The sequence below is a fragment of the Myotis brandtii genome, unplaced genomic scaffold (genome assembly GCF_000412655.1).
Source record: "Myotis brandtii unplaced genomic scaffold, ASM41265v1 scaffold215, whole genome shotgun sequence".
In the NCBI taxonomy this organism is placed as follows: domain Eukaryota; kingdom Metazoa; phylum Chordata; class Mammalia; order Chiroptera; family Vespertilionidae; genus Myotis; species Myotis brandtii.
The window spans coordinates 243,470-260,008 of NW_005358043.1; the positions used below are offsets into that span (position 1 = coordinate 243,470).

General features: G+C 36.0%; 1 protein-coding gene across 1 annotated transcript in view; it reads right to left on the reverse strand.

Moving 5' to 3' along the window:
- Positions 1-16,539, reverse strand: part of MYO3A (myosin IIIA) — a 221,813-nt gene that overhangs the window by 159,479 nt on the left and 45,795 nt on the right. Inside the window, exons 5-8 of the mRNA XM_005865858.2 lie at positions 13,707-13,783; positions 8,746-8,891; positions 6,172-6,240; positions 2,899-3,054 (exon numbers count right to left, since the gene is read on the reverse strand). Coding sequence (XP_005865920.1) covers positions 2,899-3,054; positions 6,172-6,240; positions 8,746-8,891; positions 13,707-13,783 — 448 coding nt within the window. The remainder of the gene's footprint in view (positions 1-2,898; positions 3,055-6,171; positions 6,241-8,745; positions 8,892-13,706; positions 13,784-16,539) is intronic.

Sequence of the window (16,539 nt, forward strand, 5' to 3'; positions counted from 1 at the left end):
GATGTAAGGGTTTCCCTTGCCTAGAAGAGAAGATTGAAAAAATTCTGCACTTCTCCCTTTCATGCAGCCAGGTACTCAAGATCACAGAATGGAGCAGAGATATGGGGTCTACTTCATACTGGCTTGTTCACTAGATCTGCAATATCCTCAAGTAATGCTAGGCAGCAAGGCTTTGGGCTAGGGGGTTCCTGAAGCCACATTACAGCAAAGAAAAAAAACCTTCAAAACAGGAGAAAAGAATGCCAAAAAAAGAAAAGCAAAACACAAAAAACCCCATCCAAGATGAGAGAGTAAACTAAAATTCTAAACAACAGAAGGAAACCAAATATTAAGGAAACAAACTCACTAACCAGGACAATTCACCATTATTGAAATGGAAATCAAAAATTAACTGCTAAATAGTGTAAGATAAAAGAGCAAAAGGAAGGAATTAAATTCACACATACACAAACAAATTTGCCGTATATGAATAGTCATTTATAAGAAGTCATAAATGAATAAAGAATAAATGGTGAAAAGATAAAACTGTGAGAAAGTCTAGAAATGAAAAATACAGATGTTAATAAAAATATTAGCATGAAAAAATCCCTATATAGAATAAATGTATACTAGACCTAGTCTTAGAGAGAATTAGTGAATTGGGAAACAATTCTGAAGAAATGATCCAGAATGCAGCAGAGATTAATAAATGGATGACAGCATGAAAAAGAAATTATAAAATATATAAGGTAAAGTAGGACATTTCAATATTTATCTCTTATAAGTAAAAAAAGAAAAAAAGGATCAATATTTAAAGAAATGACTGAAAATTTCCCATAATTATGTAAGACATGAGTTCTCACATTGAAAGCATATTCTGAGTTCTTAGTTGGATAAATAAGAATAAATTTTGTGACTCAGAAACAGAAGTATTGAGTCTAACACAGTGCCCAAAATATAGCAGTTTTCAAAATTGTTTATCACTAGAATTCAGAGCACCAGGATTACGATCCAAAGATAAAATCTCCCTCCAGAACAGATGGAAGTTAAGATAATGTTTGCTCCAGGGATAAGCTTGGACTGGTTTGCTAGCAGACCCTTTAAAAGATTAGTTTCTCATGCTCAGGGTTCCTCAACTGTGAGGCAAACCCACTGTGTATACAGTACCTACTTAGGCCTACACCCATATGACCTGTCGGGCAAGGACAACAAACATGAACATAAAACCCATGCTGCTGACTTAACTGTGAGTAACAATGTCCTCTGTCTCTGATCCAGGAGTCTCCTATCTTCTTCTTCTAGCCTTCACGAAACTGGCAAGTCAACTTACTAGCTTTCAAGTAGGGTAAAACCTCAGGTCCCTCAGAGTTCTTGACATTGAACACCCTGTACAACGCTGGTATATACTTTAGTTCCTGTTTGACTGCTTGTTGTTTGTTTGTTTTGAGAAGGATGGGACTGTGGCAGACTATAAAACTGTATTCACACAAGGATAAAAATATGAGCCTGTCTGAGCCAAAGACCACCTCTTTGCTATAAACCCCATGCCTGCTTCCTTCTTTTTGGCACTCTATTCCACTCACAACTTTAATTTTTCCTCATTACAGGTGTATTAGTTCTGTCTCTCCAGCAAAGTTGTAAGCTCACATAGGCAAGGAGAATACCTCCCCAGATCTTCCACAATTGTTAGGCCATTTACTCTGATTCGAATAAAGCTTGGGCTTTGGGATCAGGATTTGAAATCCTGCTAAGTCATTCATTACTTCTACAGCCTCGTACAAGTTAATGAGTCTCTTCAAACCTCAGTTCTCCTCAGCTATGAAAATGAAGTATCAAACACATTCCTCTCCGGGTTGTTATAAAAGCCCATGGGGCAATATAAATAGAGTCCTCATACAATGTCCTGCATACAGTAGGCCTTAAGAAAATAGGAATTACATATGTAAAACTGCAAAAAAAATTCAAATATAATTGTCTCTTAAGTCATGTCCAACTCCCTAAATAGTGATAGGCTCCTGAGATGAAACTAATAGGATTCTCAAGAAAGAATTTAAATGACAAATGACTACTCTTTGATTTAACAGTACCATCTATAGTAATTTATCTTAAGGAAATAATAAAAGATTGAAGTACAGCTTTTTTCATTGTGGTGTTACTTACTAGAATAAAAACAACTAGTAACAACTTAAATGTCTAATAATAGAGGATTATTTATATCAGTTGTGCAAGAGAATGTTGTGCAGGCATTAAAATTTTTTGGTAGAAGGATATTTAATGACATAGATATTCACTATTCAATGAAAAAAGGCAGTCTCCAAAACACAAAAATATTACTCAACTTTTTAAAAATATATTTCTGTTCATAAGATACTATAAGGTTATAGATTGATTTTTTTTCTACATTTCTTTGTATCTTCTAAATTTCCTAATAAACACATATACTATCTATAATATATAAAAAATATGGCATTATTATAAATACATCGATTTTTAAAAATCCAAGTAAGAAGTATAAATAAATATATTAATTATTTTTGGATATAATTTAACCAAGGAAAATGATACCAACAAATAATAGTATCAAAAAAAACAAATTTTATGTTCCTTCTTAAATCTCAATTCTAAGATATCTTACTTTACAGAGGAGCAGAAAATACATGAAAATTTTACACTAATACTAGTCACCTATTAAGTTTACATTCTTTGTTTTGAGGAAGTTTTCATAAAAATGCTGCCAGTAATTTTACCAATTTCGGATGCAACTCAACTTCTGACAATCACTTTTCATGTAAGTGCCCCTGATCTCCAAACCACAACCATGGAATTTAAGCTCTTTTCTCACCTTACCTATTTCCTTATAAAATTGTTCAGTCTTTAGATGATCCTTGGACTTTTAGAGTTAAGATGTTATTTGATTACCTGGCCTTTTCTGTGCCTCCCATGCATTGATAAATGTCAATGAATTCCATGAGTTGTTTTTGCAACATCACGTCTTTTCCCTCAATTTGAGTAATGAATTTATGCTGCAGAAGATCTGACACTGTTGGACGCTTTTCATAATCTTTAGTCAAGCACCTGCACTGGCAAAAAAGAACATGCAATTATTAGATAAGTTATATAAAGTATGACTCATATTCCTAAAACTACTCTAACATAAGAGAATAATGTGCCTCATAATCACTCGGCCCAGGTCTCAAAAACATCTCAAAAATGTTAAAAAGAAATGGGACAAAATGGATTATTTGTGAAAGTGCACACATCTGCGATTATGCTACTAAATACTACTTCCCCAGTCTCCCTGAAAGCATTATTGCATAGTAAGAATTAAACTCGGTCTCCACCATGAAGTCTCCTTTACATGTTACTAGCTAAAAATAAATAACAAGTCATTACAGTTTTAATACTTATCTGAAATTAAAATAAACTTTTCAGTTTCCCTCACTAACGCTTCTAAAGGCTTCTCATTGATCTAATTCTTTCTATGTGATAAAACTGCTAACCCATTTGAGGAGATTAATGTATTGAGGATGTTTAAATTCCATGTCAGTAGATGTTTTCTGAGGTCATAGAGTAGATGTACATGTAGGTCACACTTCTTCTTGAGAGGTTTGCCCAGAGCAGAGTCATAGAAAGGAGGTGGGGAGTGAGAGCATCAACGCAACATCACAGGAGGAACATTGGAACAAACTTAGGATGTTCAATCAGCTGAGATGCTGTCTTCAAATATTTGGAAGAGAGATTAGACAGTTCTCAGTGATTACAGGGGATAAAAAAAGCCACAGATGGGTTGATAGAATTAAGAGGGAAACAGATTTCTGGTTAATATAAGGAAGAACTTTCTTTGGCTTAACTCCTCTTGTACTCCCAACCCCACCTCCAGGTATGTCAGTCTGTTCCATGCCTCCCTGCTTCAGGTCTTATTTTGTTGGTCAATTCATTTTGTTCATTAGATTCCACAAATAAGTAAGATCATGTGATATTTGTCTTTCACATGATCTCACTAAGTTCGGCTTATTTCACTTCACATATTTTCCAGGCCCATCCATGCTGTCCCAAAGGGTAAGAGATCCCTCTTATATACTTACATGCATAGCCCATGGACAAGGGCGATACAGTAATGAAGATCTGGGGAGGGGTAGATAGCGGCTGAGAGGAGGGTGAAAGAGGAGGAAATGGGGGATAGCTATAATACCATCAACAATAAAAATATATTTAAAAATGAAAAAATATAGATAATGAAGAACTTTCAACAGCGAGGTTTCCCAAAGATAGACTGGGCAGCATTGGGAAGTATGATTATTTTTATTAGGGGTGTCTACTGATTGGATGACTGCTCAGTGGACATGTTTAAAAAGGATTTACTCTACTAATATAAGAATGGGCTACATAAATTTACAATACCCTTCCAACCCTGAGATTCTGAGCATCTATGATTATGAGAACACTGGTCAGAGTTGGGCTGTCATCTGGGGATATAGAAAAAGGAAAAAAGAAGGAACTTATGCCTTGATTTCAGCAGTGCCATTTCTAATCTGTATTGTTGATCTTCCTGAAATGGTAATTTGGTAATTTATTTTACTGGGCTTAACCAAAAAGGTATTTCCCAGGTATGCTAAATAAAATATGCTAAGGAATAAGAATGATGATATCTAAAAATACAAACAAGAGCTTTCAGTTTTCATTTAGTTTAACAGACTGTTGATTTCTGACATCTGCAGCACTTGTATTGCACTCAGTCACATATAAAATTATTTTATTCAAGTAAAACTTCATAAAATATCTGATGTGTACCAAGCACTTCGCTAAGACACTGGAGTTACAGTGGCAGGTAAGGCACATTCAGTGCCCTGGCATTACTTTCTGTCTAGGTAGGGAGAAAGACCTCTAAGAAGGGAGCTGAATGAAAGTGGCAATGTTACAAGAGGAAGACAAACACACTACAACGAGAGCACCCAGAACAGAATATTAACTGCCTGGAGGAAATCAGTAAATGTTCCTCAGAGGTGAACTTGTGTGAAATGTCATCACCAGGTTCCACTCAGGATCTGCGTGGAAGGATCTGCAAACATGGGCATAATTATGAATCGTGGGGAGCCCTTCAGAGTTACCAATGATTCTCCTGAGATTTATGACATTTTATTGCAGTTTATTAAATATTCTCTAGTGCATACTACATACTCAGTAATGACTGATTAAGTGAAAACTAAGAAAAAAAAACTATTATCAATCCTTTTTAGGTTTCCACAACTCTTAAATCTATGCACCTGACTTTGTAATAATAAGCAGATATTCTTGGTAGGAAAACCAGTGATAGCAGTTATGGATGGGTATGACTGGTTCCTCTACTTTCTTTGCCCTTTCTACATTTTTTGGAGTGGAGTCTGACACCAAATCTTAATGACCCTTCTCTTCCATTTACAACCTGGGGTCATCTCTTACCCTTATTTTCTAAGGTGAAGTCATAATAAAAATTGTGAAAACAGAGTCTGTGGGACAGATATTTAGAAATGTCTGAACTCATGGCATCTGGTCAACTGTCTGAAGGTACTGCACTTGAGCTAAATATCCATCAAATTTAAAATGTTCACTGAATTTCAAATGTATAAGCATTTTATCTATATGATTATGAGATTCACCAACTACAATAAATATTGCCTGATCATGATGAGAATTAATGATAAAGATAAATGAAGGGTTAAATAACAGACTAAATAGATGGTGGGTGAACAGGTGGGAGAAGCTGAAGGCGTAGCTGCTAAAGGCAGGTGGATAGGAGAATATGTTATTGGATGATGCAAAGTCCGCAGAACTTATTACCAATAAGTGAATCAACAGGGCCCTGAGGTCATTGTTTAGGCAACAATGAATTCACTGAATATTCACAAGACACAACAAATGCTTGTTTTGAAGAAGATAGTGGAAACCTCTGGGGCTATTTAATAAATAAAATGTAAGGAGGAAGCATGAAGGAATTGCTCTAAAAGGCACATTGCTAAGTTAGCAAGGTGGTGTTTCTTTGATTTAAAAAAAAAAAAAAAGACTATCTTGTTACTCACTTGCTAATGGTCTGGGGCTATTTAATAAATAAAATGTAAGGAGGAAACATGAAGGAATTGTTCTAAAAGGCACATTGCTAAGTTAGCAAGGTGGTGCTTCTTTGATTAAAAAAAAAAAGACTATCTTGTTACTCACTTGCTAATGAAATCATTGAATTCTGCTGACCACATCTCAGGCTGCCTTAGTTTCGGGGGGGGTGGATTCCTAGAAAAATAATCAAGGTTGAATTAGACACACCTGTCAGTCAGTGCAAAATTAGGGGCAGAACCGGACTAATCCAGTACTGTCCTCACAGGTCCTGCTGGGTAAAATCAAGTATTATACGCATCATTTTCCAATTCACAGGCAGATAAATGAGTTATTAATCATTCTTTATAAAAAATGACAAGTTTCTTGTTTCTCTGAAAGCATTTAATAGATGACCCAATTTTTCTAACGATAATTTTTTTTTTCTTTTAAAGAATCTTCTTGCTTTTAGCTGAGAGCCGTGGGGGAAAGCATCAATACTGAGCAGAACAGAAATAAGAAATACTAGGAAAAATTTTTTGCTTTGAGTCTTGCAGAAGTCCCTGCGGGATGTCCAGAGTACATAGAGGTGACCCGAGAGGAGTTGCTAAGGAGACAGAGGAAACTTCAGCAGAGAGAGGCACAGGACAACGTCCTCACGAGTTCTGTTGTTACTGAATATGTGGCCGGAGATAGTGCCACAGAAGTAAGGAACTGAAAAATATGATTAGCTATAAAGCTCTGAATGCCACTTAAAAGATTTTGTTATTAATTCCTTTCAATTTTTAAGCTGAACCAATCTTTTCTTCTTCGACATGTTCATGAATACAACAGAACTTCACTTGAAAATGAGGCTGAGCTAACTCTGTAATCAAGCAACATTGATCAACCATGAGGGTACCACTTTATGTTCATTCTAACAGCTCTTTGTTTTCAGTAGTGGGATGGAAACATTTTGTCTTCAGTCCTGCATTACTCCTTGAATAGCTTATAATGAAATGAATGTACAGTCTGATTAAAGAAAAGTGCAGCTACTCATCTACCCTGGCTCACCCCTAAAGCTCATTTTACAATCCTTTGGACTATTTGGAGATTGCTGATTTCACATTAAAAGAAGTAATTCTTTCCTCCAACAATCTTGCTTTGTTTCTTGTCCTCCTGAAAAATTCCTTTGTAAGCGATCTATTGGCTTGCTCAGGATAAGAGTTTTGGTGATTTTAGAGCACTAAGAACTGGGTACCTTTTCAGATCCCATTGTTATAATTGTTTCTAGAGTCACTAGGAGTTCTTAGAGTTCCATTTAGAGATATACTGGTGGTGACAGTAGTAAGAAATAACTAAGATGAGGTAGTTTCCTTAAGTGCCTTGCTCATGGTGACATGTATCAATGGTGTCATCACTCCTCCATGCAGCAACACCACCAAAAGTAATAACACTGGGCTAGCTATGGTCACTGAAACCATCATTAAAATGGTTCAGAAAATACAGTGCTTCATGTTACATAGAAGGAGTTAGGAAATAATAATTTTTTTTCCATTTTCCTCATACTTAGACGTGGTGTAGAGCAGGTTTTCTGTTCTTTTCTGTAATCTTGTTTCTCCACTTACCAAATAAGCAATATATTTTACAAACAATCATGTCTAAAAATACATTGACATTGTTATGTGTTATCATTCAGAACCTATAGATAGGACAGGAAACTCAAAAGTAACATCACAAAGTCAAATGTTTGGTGTTATTATAATTTAATTACATGCCAAATATTCCAAAAGGATCCATTTGGAAATGAATATAAAATATTAGCATGAATTCTTAGGACTGGAAAACGACCCCCAAGACTTCGTACATATGATTATATGTTCTATAGGTGTTGGGACCAGAGAATTTAACAGAAAATGTGCTAACAAACTATAACATACCACCTACCACTCAGCCCTGGACCCCTGTCATTCCATTAGAATTAAGGTACCAGGCAAAATCCTTAAGAAAGTCTTCAGAAGATATTACATCTATACTAAATATAGGCAGTCTTTTCATATCAGCTTTCTGAACTATCTAGGAACTAACCAAATATATAAAATAGAGTTTAATTAGTAATAGAAAAAGCAGGGGAAAGTTTGTCAATATACAAACTGAAGGGGAGGGGTCTACATAGATACAGGAATGTGCTTTCCTGGCTCCAAAGAAAAGAATTCTTCTAGGTCTACTGTTTAATATTAATATATTCAAAACATTAACATATTTTAAATAATTACTATTTTATCAATAATTTTTATTTACAATTTTCTTAATGTTAAAGTCCTAAACAAAGAGAAGTCTTAGCAAGCAGTGAAATAACTAGATTGATAGAGTGAAGAGAATCAAATCACTGTTGCATTGACTGTGGACTATGGTGCCTCACCGACTAATTTGGGAGCGGGTAAAGACTGGGAGGAACTGCTTTTTCTGATATCAAATCCTTACAAGAAAAAAAAAGGCATACCAAGTATCAAGAAAAAAACTCTTCTACTCAAACAGACCAAGAAAATGAAACTATTAAACAAACACAATATCTCGAAGAAGTAGAATGATATTCCAGGCCATTTTGCCCCCAACTTGCTGAAATATATCTGAGTATTTCCATGATGAGCATGATGAGCACTCAGTAGCTGGAGGAAGAAAACTGGGCTGCAGACACTGGGCCGAGTGTCAGAATCCACTGACCTTGGTATTTTGAAGAGTGCTCGCATGGGGTGCAGGTCGGCTAGTGGAGGGTCTCCATCCCCTAGCTCAATGGCCGTGATCCCCAGGGACCACGTGTCACACCTGGCATCATAAGTGGTATCCAATTGCTGTTCACATGCAATCACCTAGTGGAAAACGAAAGAAAAAAAAAGTGAAGTTTGTGACTTTAACAAGCATGTAGCAAGACATTTAGAATAATGTGTAAGTGTTCAAGCTGATGAAGTCTGATAGCTACAAGTAAAGCCAGTAACTTGGGAGAGTAAAAGCTTAAACTGTTATTAGCGGTAGTATTTTCAGACTGAGAACAGAGAATACCTTAGCAAACACGGGTTTGCAAACTGAAGAAAAAAAGTGAAGTTTGTGACTTTAACAAGCATGTAGCAAGACATTTAGAATAATGTGTAAGTGTTCAAGCTGATGAAGTCTGATAGCTACAAGTAAAGCCAGTAACTTGGGAGAGTAAAAGCTTAAACTGTTATTAGCGGTAGTATTTTCAGACTGAGAACAGAGAATACCTTAGCAAACACGGGTTTGCAAACATAAGGGAAGAAGCCTATGAAAAGAAATATTTTTGAAAATGTCAAACAGAAAGGGCAAAGAAACAGTGTCCCAAATGGAAAGAGATGGGATCAAATGCACAGCTAAAGACTATGCAATCCCTGACACTCAGTGAACATCTGATTGGTGAATGAAGTCATTTGTCATGGCAAGATAAAGAACATATCTTAGTGAATTAAAAAATAAGGTTGAGAGCGGTATAATGAAATGGCCTTGATCTCTCCTGGTAACTGGAAGGCAAGGGAGGAATGAGACAAGTTTGAAGGAATGCAATAAGGTTTACACCATTAATAAAAGAAAAATACACTGAGTAAAAATAAACATTGGTAAAGATTTATCAATATTTACCTGGGAGCATTCTAAACTGTAAAACTACAGCCAGGTTTTTAAAATTTTCACTAATCAAAGGATATAATAGAGAAATAAGAAAAAATGGAATTTTTTGCAATATTATAAGATAGTATTACAGAGAACAATTACTAAATAATTACCTCAGAATTTATTTCTAGATATGCAAATATAAACACAGATGGACTGCAAATAATGACTTATAATATCAATGATCACAGAAAGAAAATTCAACTTTACATTTAAAAACTACTTACATTTTTAAAAATTTTACATTTTGTGAATTCCAACTTTTAAGACAAATAAAAATGACTTGGGGATGATGGCAGGTTAGAGTTTATCATTTAACTACAGTACTTTGAAATGATACATAAAGCAAAAGAAATCTAAGGCCCTGTCTGGAACAATATTTCATCTGTCTGACTCCATTTAACATCAAGCTTAATACATTAAAATATCCCGGTGTTGGCACAGCGTTTACTTGGTGGCATTTACACACATTCCATCCAGGAAGGGTGACTCCTTCATCAATATATCTTTACTCATACCTAATACTATCAGCAAGAACAGAAAAGAGTTTAAATGTAAACATATGAGTGTGATTAAAAAATAAAAGGAAGGCAATGATAAACAAAACATCTAGGACAGAAGTTCCTCCAGGAAGGAGGCAAGAAGATGGGATAGAGGAAGAATATAGAAGCAAATATATGCTATTGGGTTGAATAAATAGACAAGAAGGCCATAATCAATTCTATTCTTAGCACCTGTATGTGTGCATAAATTATATGTATGTGTGCATAAATTCTATGTATCTCTATCTCTCTCTCTCTCTCTCTCTCTCTCTCTATCTCTATCTCTATCTCTATCTCTATCTCTATCTCTATCTCTATCTTTCTCTAGAGAGAGAATATATAGCTTCCCAACTTAGAGTCAGTATGATGATGGGGACAAAATCTTACACAGCACTTCCCAGCTTGTCCTACCAATGTATCCTATATAATAAAACCCTAATATGCAAATCAACTGACCGGTGGAACGACCAGTCGCTATGACATGCACTGACCACCAGGGGGCAGATGCTCAATGTAGGACAGTGATGGCGAACCTTTTGAGCTCGGCGTGTCAGCATTTTGAAAAACCCTAACTTAACTCTGGTGCCGTGTCACATATAGAAATTTTTTGATATTTGCAACCATAGTAAAACAAAGACTTATATTTTTGATATTTATTTTATATATTTAAATGCCATTTAACAAAGAAAAATCAACCAAAAAAATGAGTTCGCGTGTCACCTCTGACAAGCGTGTCATAGGTTCGCCATCACTGCCTTAGCTGCCCCCAGCCCACAGGCCCCTACAGGAGGCAGTGGGGGGAGGGCGGGGGTGGCGAGCGAGCGGCGCCAGGCCAGCCAAGGTGGGTGTGAGCAGGGGCCCCAATCACCTCGCCAATCACCCCCCAGATTGGCGCTGATCACTGGCCAGGCCTAGGGACCCTACCCATGCACGAATTTCGTGCACCGGGCCTCTAGTTTTTAATATCACAGGAGAGTGAAATGCTGAAATCAGAAAGCATAGCCTGAAGTACCAGAAGAAAGCATGAGTCCCAAGTTTTGTATTAAAAATTGATGTGCAGCCCTAGCTGGTTGCTCAGTGGTTAGAGCACCAGCCCATTGATTGAAGGGTCCTAGGTTTGATTCCAGTCAAGGGCACGTACATCAGTTGCAGCTTGATCCCTGGCCCTGGTTGGAGCATGTGCAGAAGGCAACCAATTAATGTATATCTCTCTGTCTCTCCTCCTCCCTTCCACTCTCTCTCTAAAAGTCAATGGAAAAAATATCCTCAGGTGAGGATTAATAATAACAACAAAAAATTCATGTTCAATATAAAATGGAATATTACTCAGCCATAAGAAAGAATGAAATATTACCATTAGTGACAGCATGGATGGACCTAGAAGGTATTATGCTAAGTAAAATATGTCAGTCCAAGAAGGACAAATACCATATGATTTCACTTTTATGTGGAATCTAAAGAACAATATAAACAAATAAACAAAAAAGAAAGACTCATAAATACAGAGAACAGATTGGATAAGCTTGTCTGACTGTCTAGTAATTGCACATTAAGTAGTGTAAATTTTAGCCTGGCTTCATAACTCAGTGGTTGAGCTTAGTCCTCTAAACCAGGAGGTCATGGTTTAATTCTTGATCAGGGCACATACCGGGTTTCAGACTCGATCCCCAGTGGGGGGTGTGCAGGAGGCAGCCGATCAATGATTCTCTCTCATCATTGATGTTTCTATCTCTCTCCCTCTCCCTTCCTATCTGAAATCAATAAAAACATTGTTTAAAGTATAAATTTTAATTATTAACTCATAGTACTTTGGTAATTAAATTTTAGATAGGTCAAAATATTTCCTTTTATGCATAGGGTGGTTTCAAGACCCATTAATCAAATTGTTTTTTACTGAGTGACAAACTTAAACATATAATAATGGCTTTGTTACTATAAATTAACATTAAAAAATATAAAGCTAGATCATCAGTTATTTAATATTAATTATATGATAATATAATGATTAATCTTATAGTATTTATTAATTAAATATGTGAATAAAATGCAATGCTTGGTATTATAGCTATATTTTATTAATTTCTCATATAGTATTTATTATATTAATAATTAAATATGTGAATAAAATGCAATGCTTGGTATTATAGCTATATTTTATTAATTTCTCAGTTTTAAAATTTTTTCATAAGCTGCTAAAACTAGCAATATATCAGGACAAACTCTAAAAAAACTTTCATTTGAGATTTTCTTATTTATTTTGTTTTTGCTTATATGACTATACTTTTTATTTTTATTCTAAGATGTACTCACTGCTACAAAGTTTTTTAATCCACTGGAGTCTTTAAAAGTTTCTTAAGATGAAAAAATAAGTTTCTTAAGATAATTTATCCTTTCTCCATATTTTACTATTACTTTTACAATTTAACTTTTTTGCAAGTAATAATTGAATTAGTATCCAAATAGAAAAAGCACAACAGGATTTAATCCTCAAACAAATTTAATTCTAAGATTTTGCTATATTAATGTAGTGTTTGAATTACTTCTCCTCACTTCACTCCTTAGGAAATTGTAGATAAATAGCAGAGCTTTTCCCAAAGGGTGCAGAGAGAGTGTTGTTTTCTGATAAACATAATTAAAAAGACCCGGCATTAACAGTGACTGTGGAGAGAAGATGTGACTCTAGAATACTCTTCCTTAACTATTTCGGCCGTTTTCTACAACTTCCCAACACTAATAATAAAAAGAATCTACCAAAGCTGAGCACAGTCCCTAAGCAGAGTGACTCCATATGGAAATCTGTTGTATAGATTAACAGACCTGAATCTGATTTCAATAAGGTTAGTGGTTTTCATTATATTTCTGTTATAATTTAAGAACAGAATCTAAGCATCATTTATATAGAAACATGATAAACAATGAAAAGTAAATTTAATGAAAAAGTGAGGCTTCAAGCAATTTCTCCTTCTCTCCTCTGATTCACTCATTCACTCAATGCTTCATCTGCTCATGTATTCCTTCACAGCCCATTTATTGAGCACCTCCCATGTTCCTCCTCACACATGCAAAAACCTCACCTAAAAGCAACACAACTGACTTTTTCCTTCTAGAGCAGCAGTTCTCAACCTGTGGGTAAAACTACCCCTTTGGGGGTTGAACGACCCTTTCACAGGGGTCGTCTAAGACCATCGGAAAACACATATATAATTACATATTGTTTCTGTGATTAATCACTATGCTTTAATTATGTTCAATTTGTAACAATGAAAGTGGGGGTCACCACAACATGAGGAACTGTATTAAAGGGTTGCGGCATTAGGAAGGTTGAGAACCACTGCTGTAGCGGCTCCCCACAATAAAGAATCTAGAGTTATTCCAAAACACACATGGAGAGAGAGTACTCATGAAAAGGCAAGTCAGAAAGGATCAAATACGACATCTGTCTGCCTCAAAACTCTATCTGACCTCAGGAGCCATCCAAAATGGTGTTCCTACGGATGTGTTCCGGCGGTGCCAGGTGCTGGTGAGCTGTGCAGACACACCTGGAAGGAAGAGACAAGACTTAATTCTTGTATTAATGCTTCATGTAAACAGATTCTAATTGCAGTAAATTTTCTTACAAAGTAATATTAAAATTCTGTTCCCTTAAGGTGCCACTGGACTTGAACTTTACATTAAAGTTTCCCACGTCTGGATTTTTTGCACAGCCAAAATACAGAATGGTCCCCTGTTTTTCATTTCTCACATCCAAACATATGCATCCAAACAAATGCATCATTTCAAGTTTTAGGTCCTCCATGCTGACTTTTAATCTGCTTTTGATCATACTAACTTCTATTTCTATTTTGGCATGTAATTGTTATTTAAATGGTATGCTTCCTACCCTCTCCCTCCCTCTGTCCACTATCAATTTCTGGTGAATCTGAAAATATTTTATGGTGGCATTCACCTAGGGCAGTGGTTGGCAAACTGCAGCTCGCTAGCCACATGCGGCTCTTTGGCCCCTTGAGTGTGGCTCTTCCACAAAATAATGACTTCTGCGCATGGGCCACAAAGTTTCAATCGCACTGTACGTGCGCGCCCGCACGTGGTATTTTGTGGAAGAGCCACACTCAAGAGGTCAAAGAGCCACATGTGGCCGCAGTTTGCCGACCACTGACTAGGGGGTGACTGGAAGTTTCAAATTAACAGCATCTATTTAAACCAGCACCATTAGTAGAATCTGTTCTTTTCTTTGAGAGAGAATATAAACCAAAGGACTACAATGAAGAGGTACAACCAAATATTTCAATCATGTCATCCCATTACTTCCAACTGGTTAGACATAATCATAACTGACCCTTAAGAAAATTAGGAGGGAAGCCTCTCTCCTCGCATTTTAATATCACAGGAGAGTGATACTAACAGCAAGAACTCCTGCTCTTCACACAGGGCCTGGTTACTTGCTTCTGACTGTTCAGTGCTGCTTCCCTTGACCTCCTCTGGAATTGGTGGGTTAGATCCAAATCCTGGGCTTCCACTCCCTGGTTTCCCTGGTTTGAAAAGTACCTCCTGGGCATCACATTTGTTTTAGGCTCTGGATGTTTATCTTTCCAGGTACAAGCCAAATAGAACAAAGGCACTAATAGAAACTTAACATTGGATACATTTGATTCCTTTAAGGCAGCGGTTCTCAACCTGTGGGTCGCGACCCCTTTGGGGGTCGAACGACCCTTTCACAGGGGTGGCCTAAGACCATTGGAAAACACATGTTGTTTTTGTGATTAATCACTATGCTTTAATTATGTTCAATTTGTAACAATGAAATTGGGGGTCACCACAACATGAGGAACTGTATTAAAGGGTCACGGCATTAGGAAGGTTGAGAACCACTGCTTTAAGATGACATTTGACATTTATCATGAAATTCAGCCAAATGGGCGTTTCACTGGTGGAAATGTACTTGAGCAAAGGGGCAGGTAGTATGTTTTGGTTCTACATTAATTGCATCCCTTAATGACCTACTCCATCTACATGTAAACCCTGTCCTAAACAGACTTCATCTATGGCCTTCAAATTTTGCCTATAAAGAAATTTATTTGACAGAAAAAAATCCTCACTAAATCATTTTTCAAATTCAAAGATTTTCTAACCTGTGCTTGAAGGTTCTCCATTAAATATTTTCTAGCAGACTATCTGAAGAAAGGGAATCAGCACTTATTGAATCGCATTTCTCCAAAAGACATCCTCTACCTCTACTCCAGGCATTCTACTTTCAGGAAAATTAAATTTAATTCTAAACATTTTAACTTGTCTTTTTCTATGAATTAAATCAGAAGTCAATAAGCTTGAATTTCACAGTAATATTGATATACAATTGATTATGTAAACGAAAAAAGGATTTAAAAAGCAATTTAATTTAAAATTGATTCTAAATTTACCAAAATATAATCTAAGGGTTTATAATTATTTACAAAAAATTAAATTATATTTGACTGTGAATATTTTTGTTTCAAATTCATAAAAATAGTTTAAGAATTCAAATATCATATAATTGAAATGGAAAGGGAAAGGAAAAAACCACAACCAAGTCAAAAATCAGAAGTATTGCTTCTGGCAGAAAAATAACATTTTAGGCTAATCACATGGTACATTTTTTCTCTTTCTGGATATGAAATTTATGTCATCATAATTGGCATTTTTCAGCAAGTATTCATGTCTCAGCGTCTGAATTTATAGACACAGGTGGCAGAAAATATTTCACAGCAGATATTTATGAAAGGATGCTGACGAAAGGTAGACCATTCAGGCTCTCTGTCTTAGAAGTGTGAATTTTTAGTGGAGACTCTCAGGGAAGGAGATAACTAGAGCTGAGTCAACCAATGGCAGGGCTCTAAGGATTAGACCAGGTGAGGCTGCATGTGAGGTCCAAGGCTGCCACAGCTCTCTTCTTAGGAGGTTGGTGGTCCACCTTTTCCCTTGACTTTGCAAGCCAGCCAGTGTTGTTTTCAGTTCTTGCCACAGTTGGTCAGTTAGCTTCTGTTGCTTACAGCCAAGGAACCCTGACTAATACAAGACCCTAATGATTTTACATATAAAGGAGCAAATGTTTTACTTCCAAAGTCTTTAATCACACATGCTAAACAGTAAAAAAACTTTTGACAAAGTACACTGTACATAGATATAAAGACAATTCTCTAAATATCTACTAGCATATTAATATAGACATTATGAAATATAAAATGAAGATAATTATAAAGGATGATATTACAATAACTGTAATAAGGTATGAATATTTCTTTCTGCACTCCAATAATAT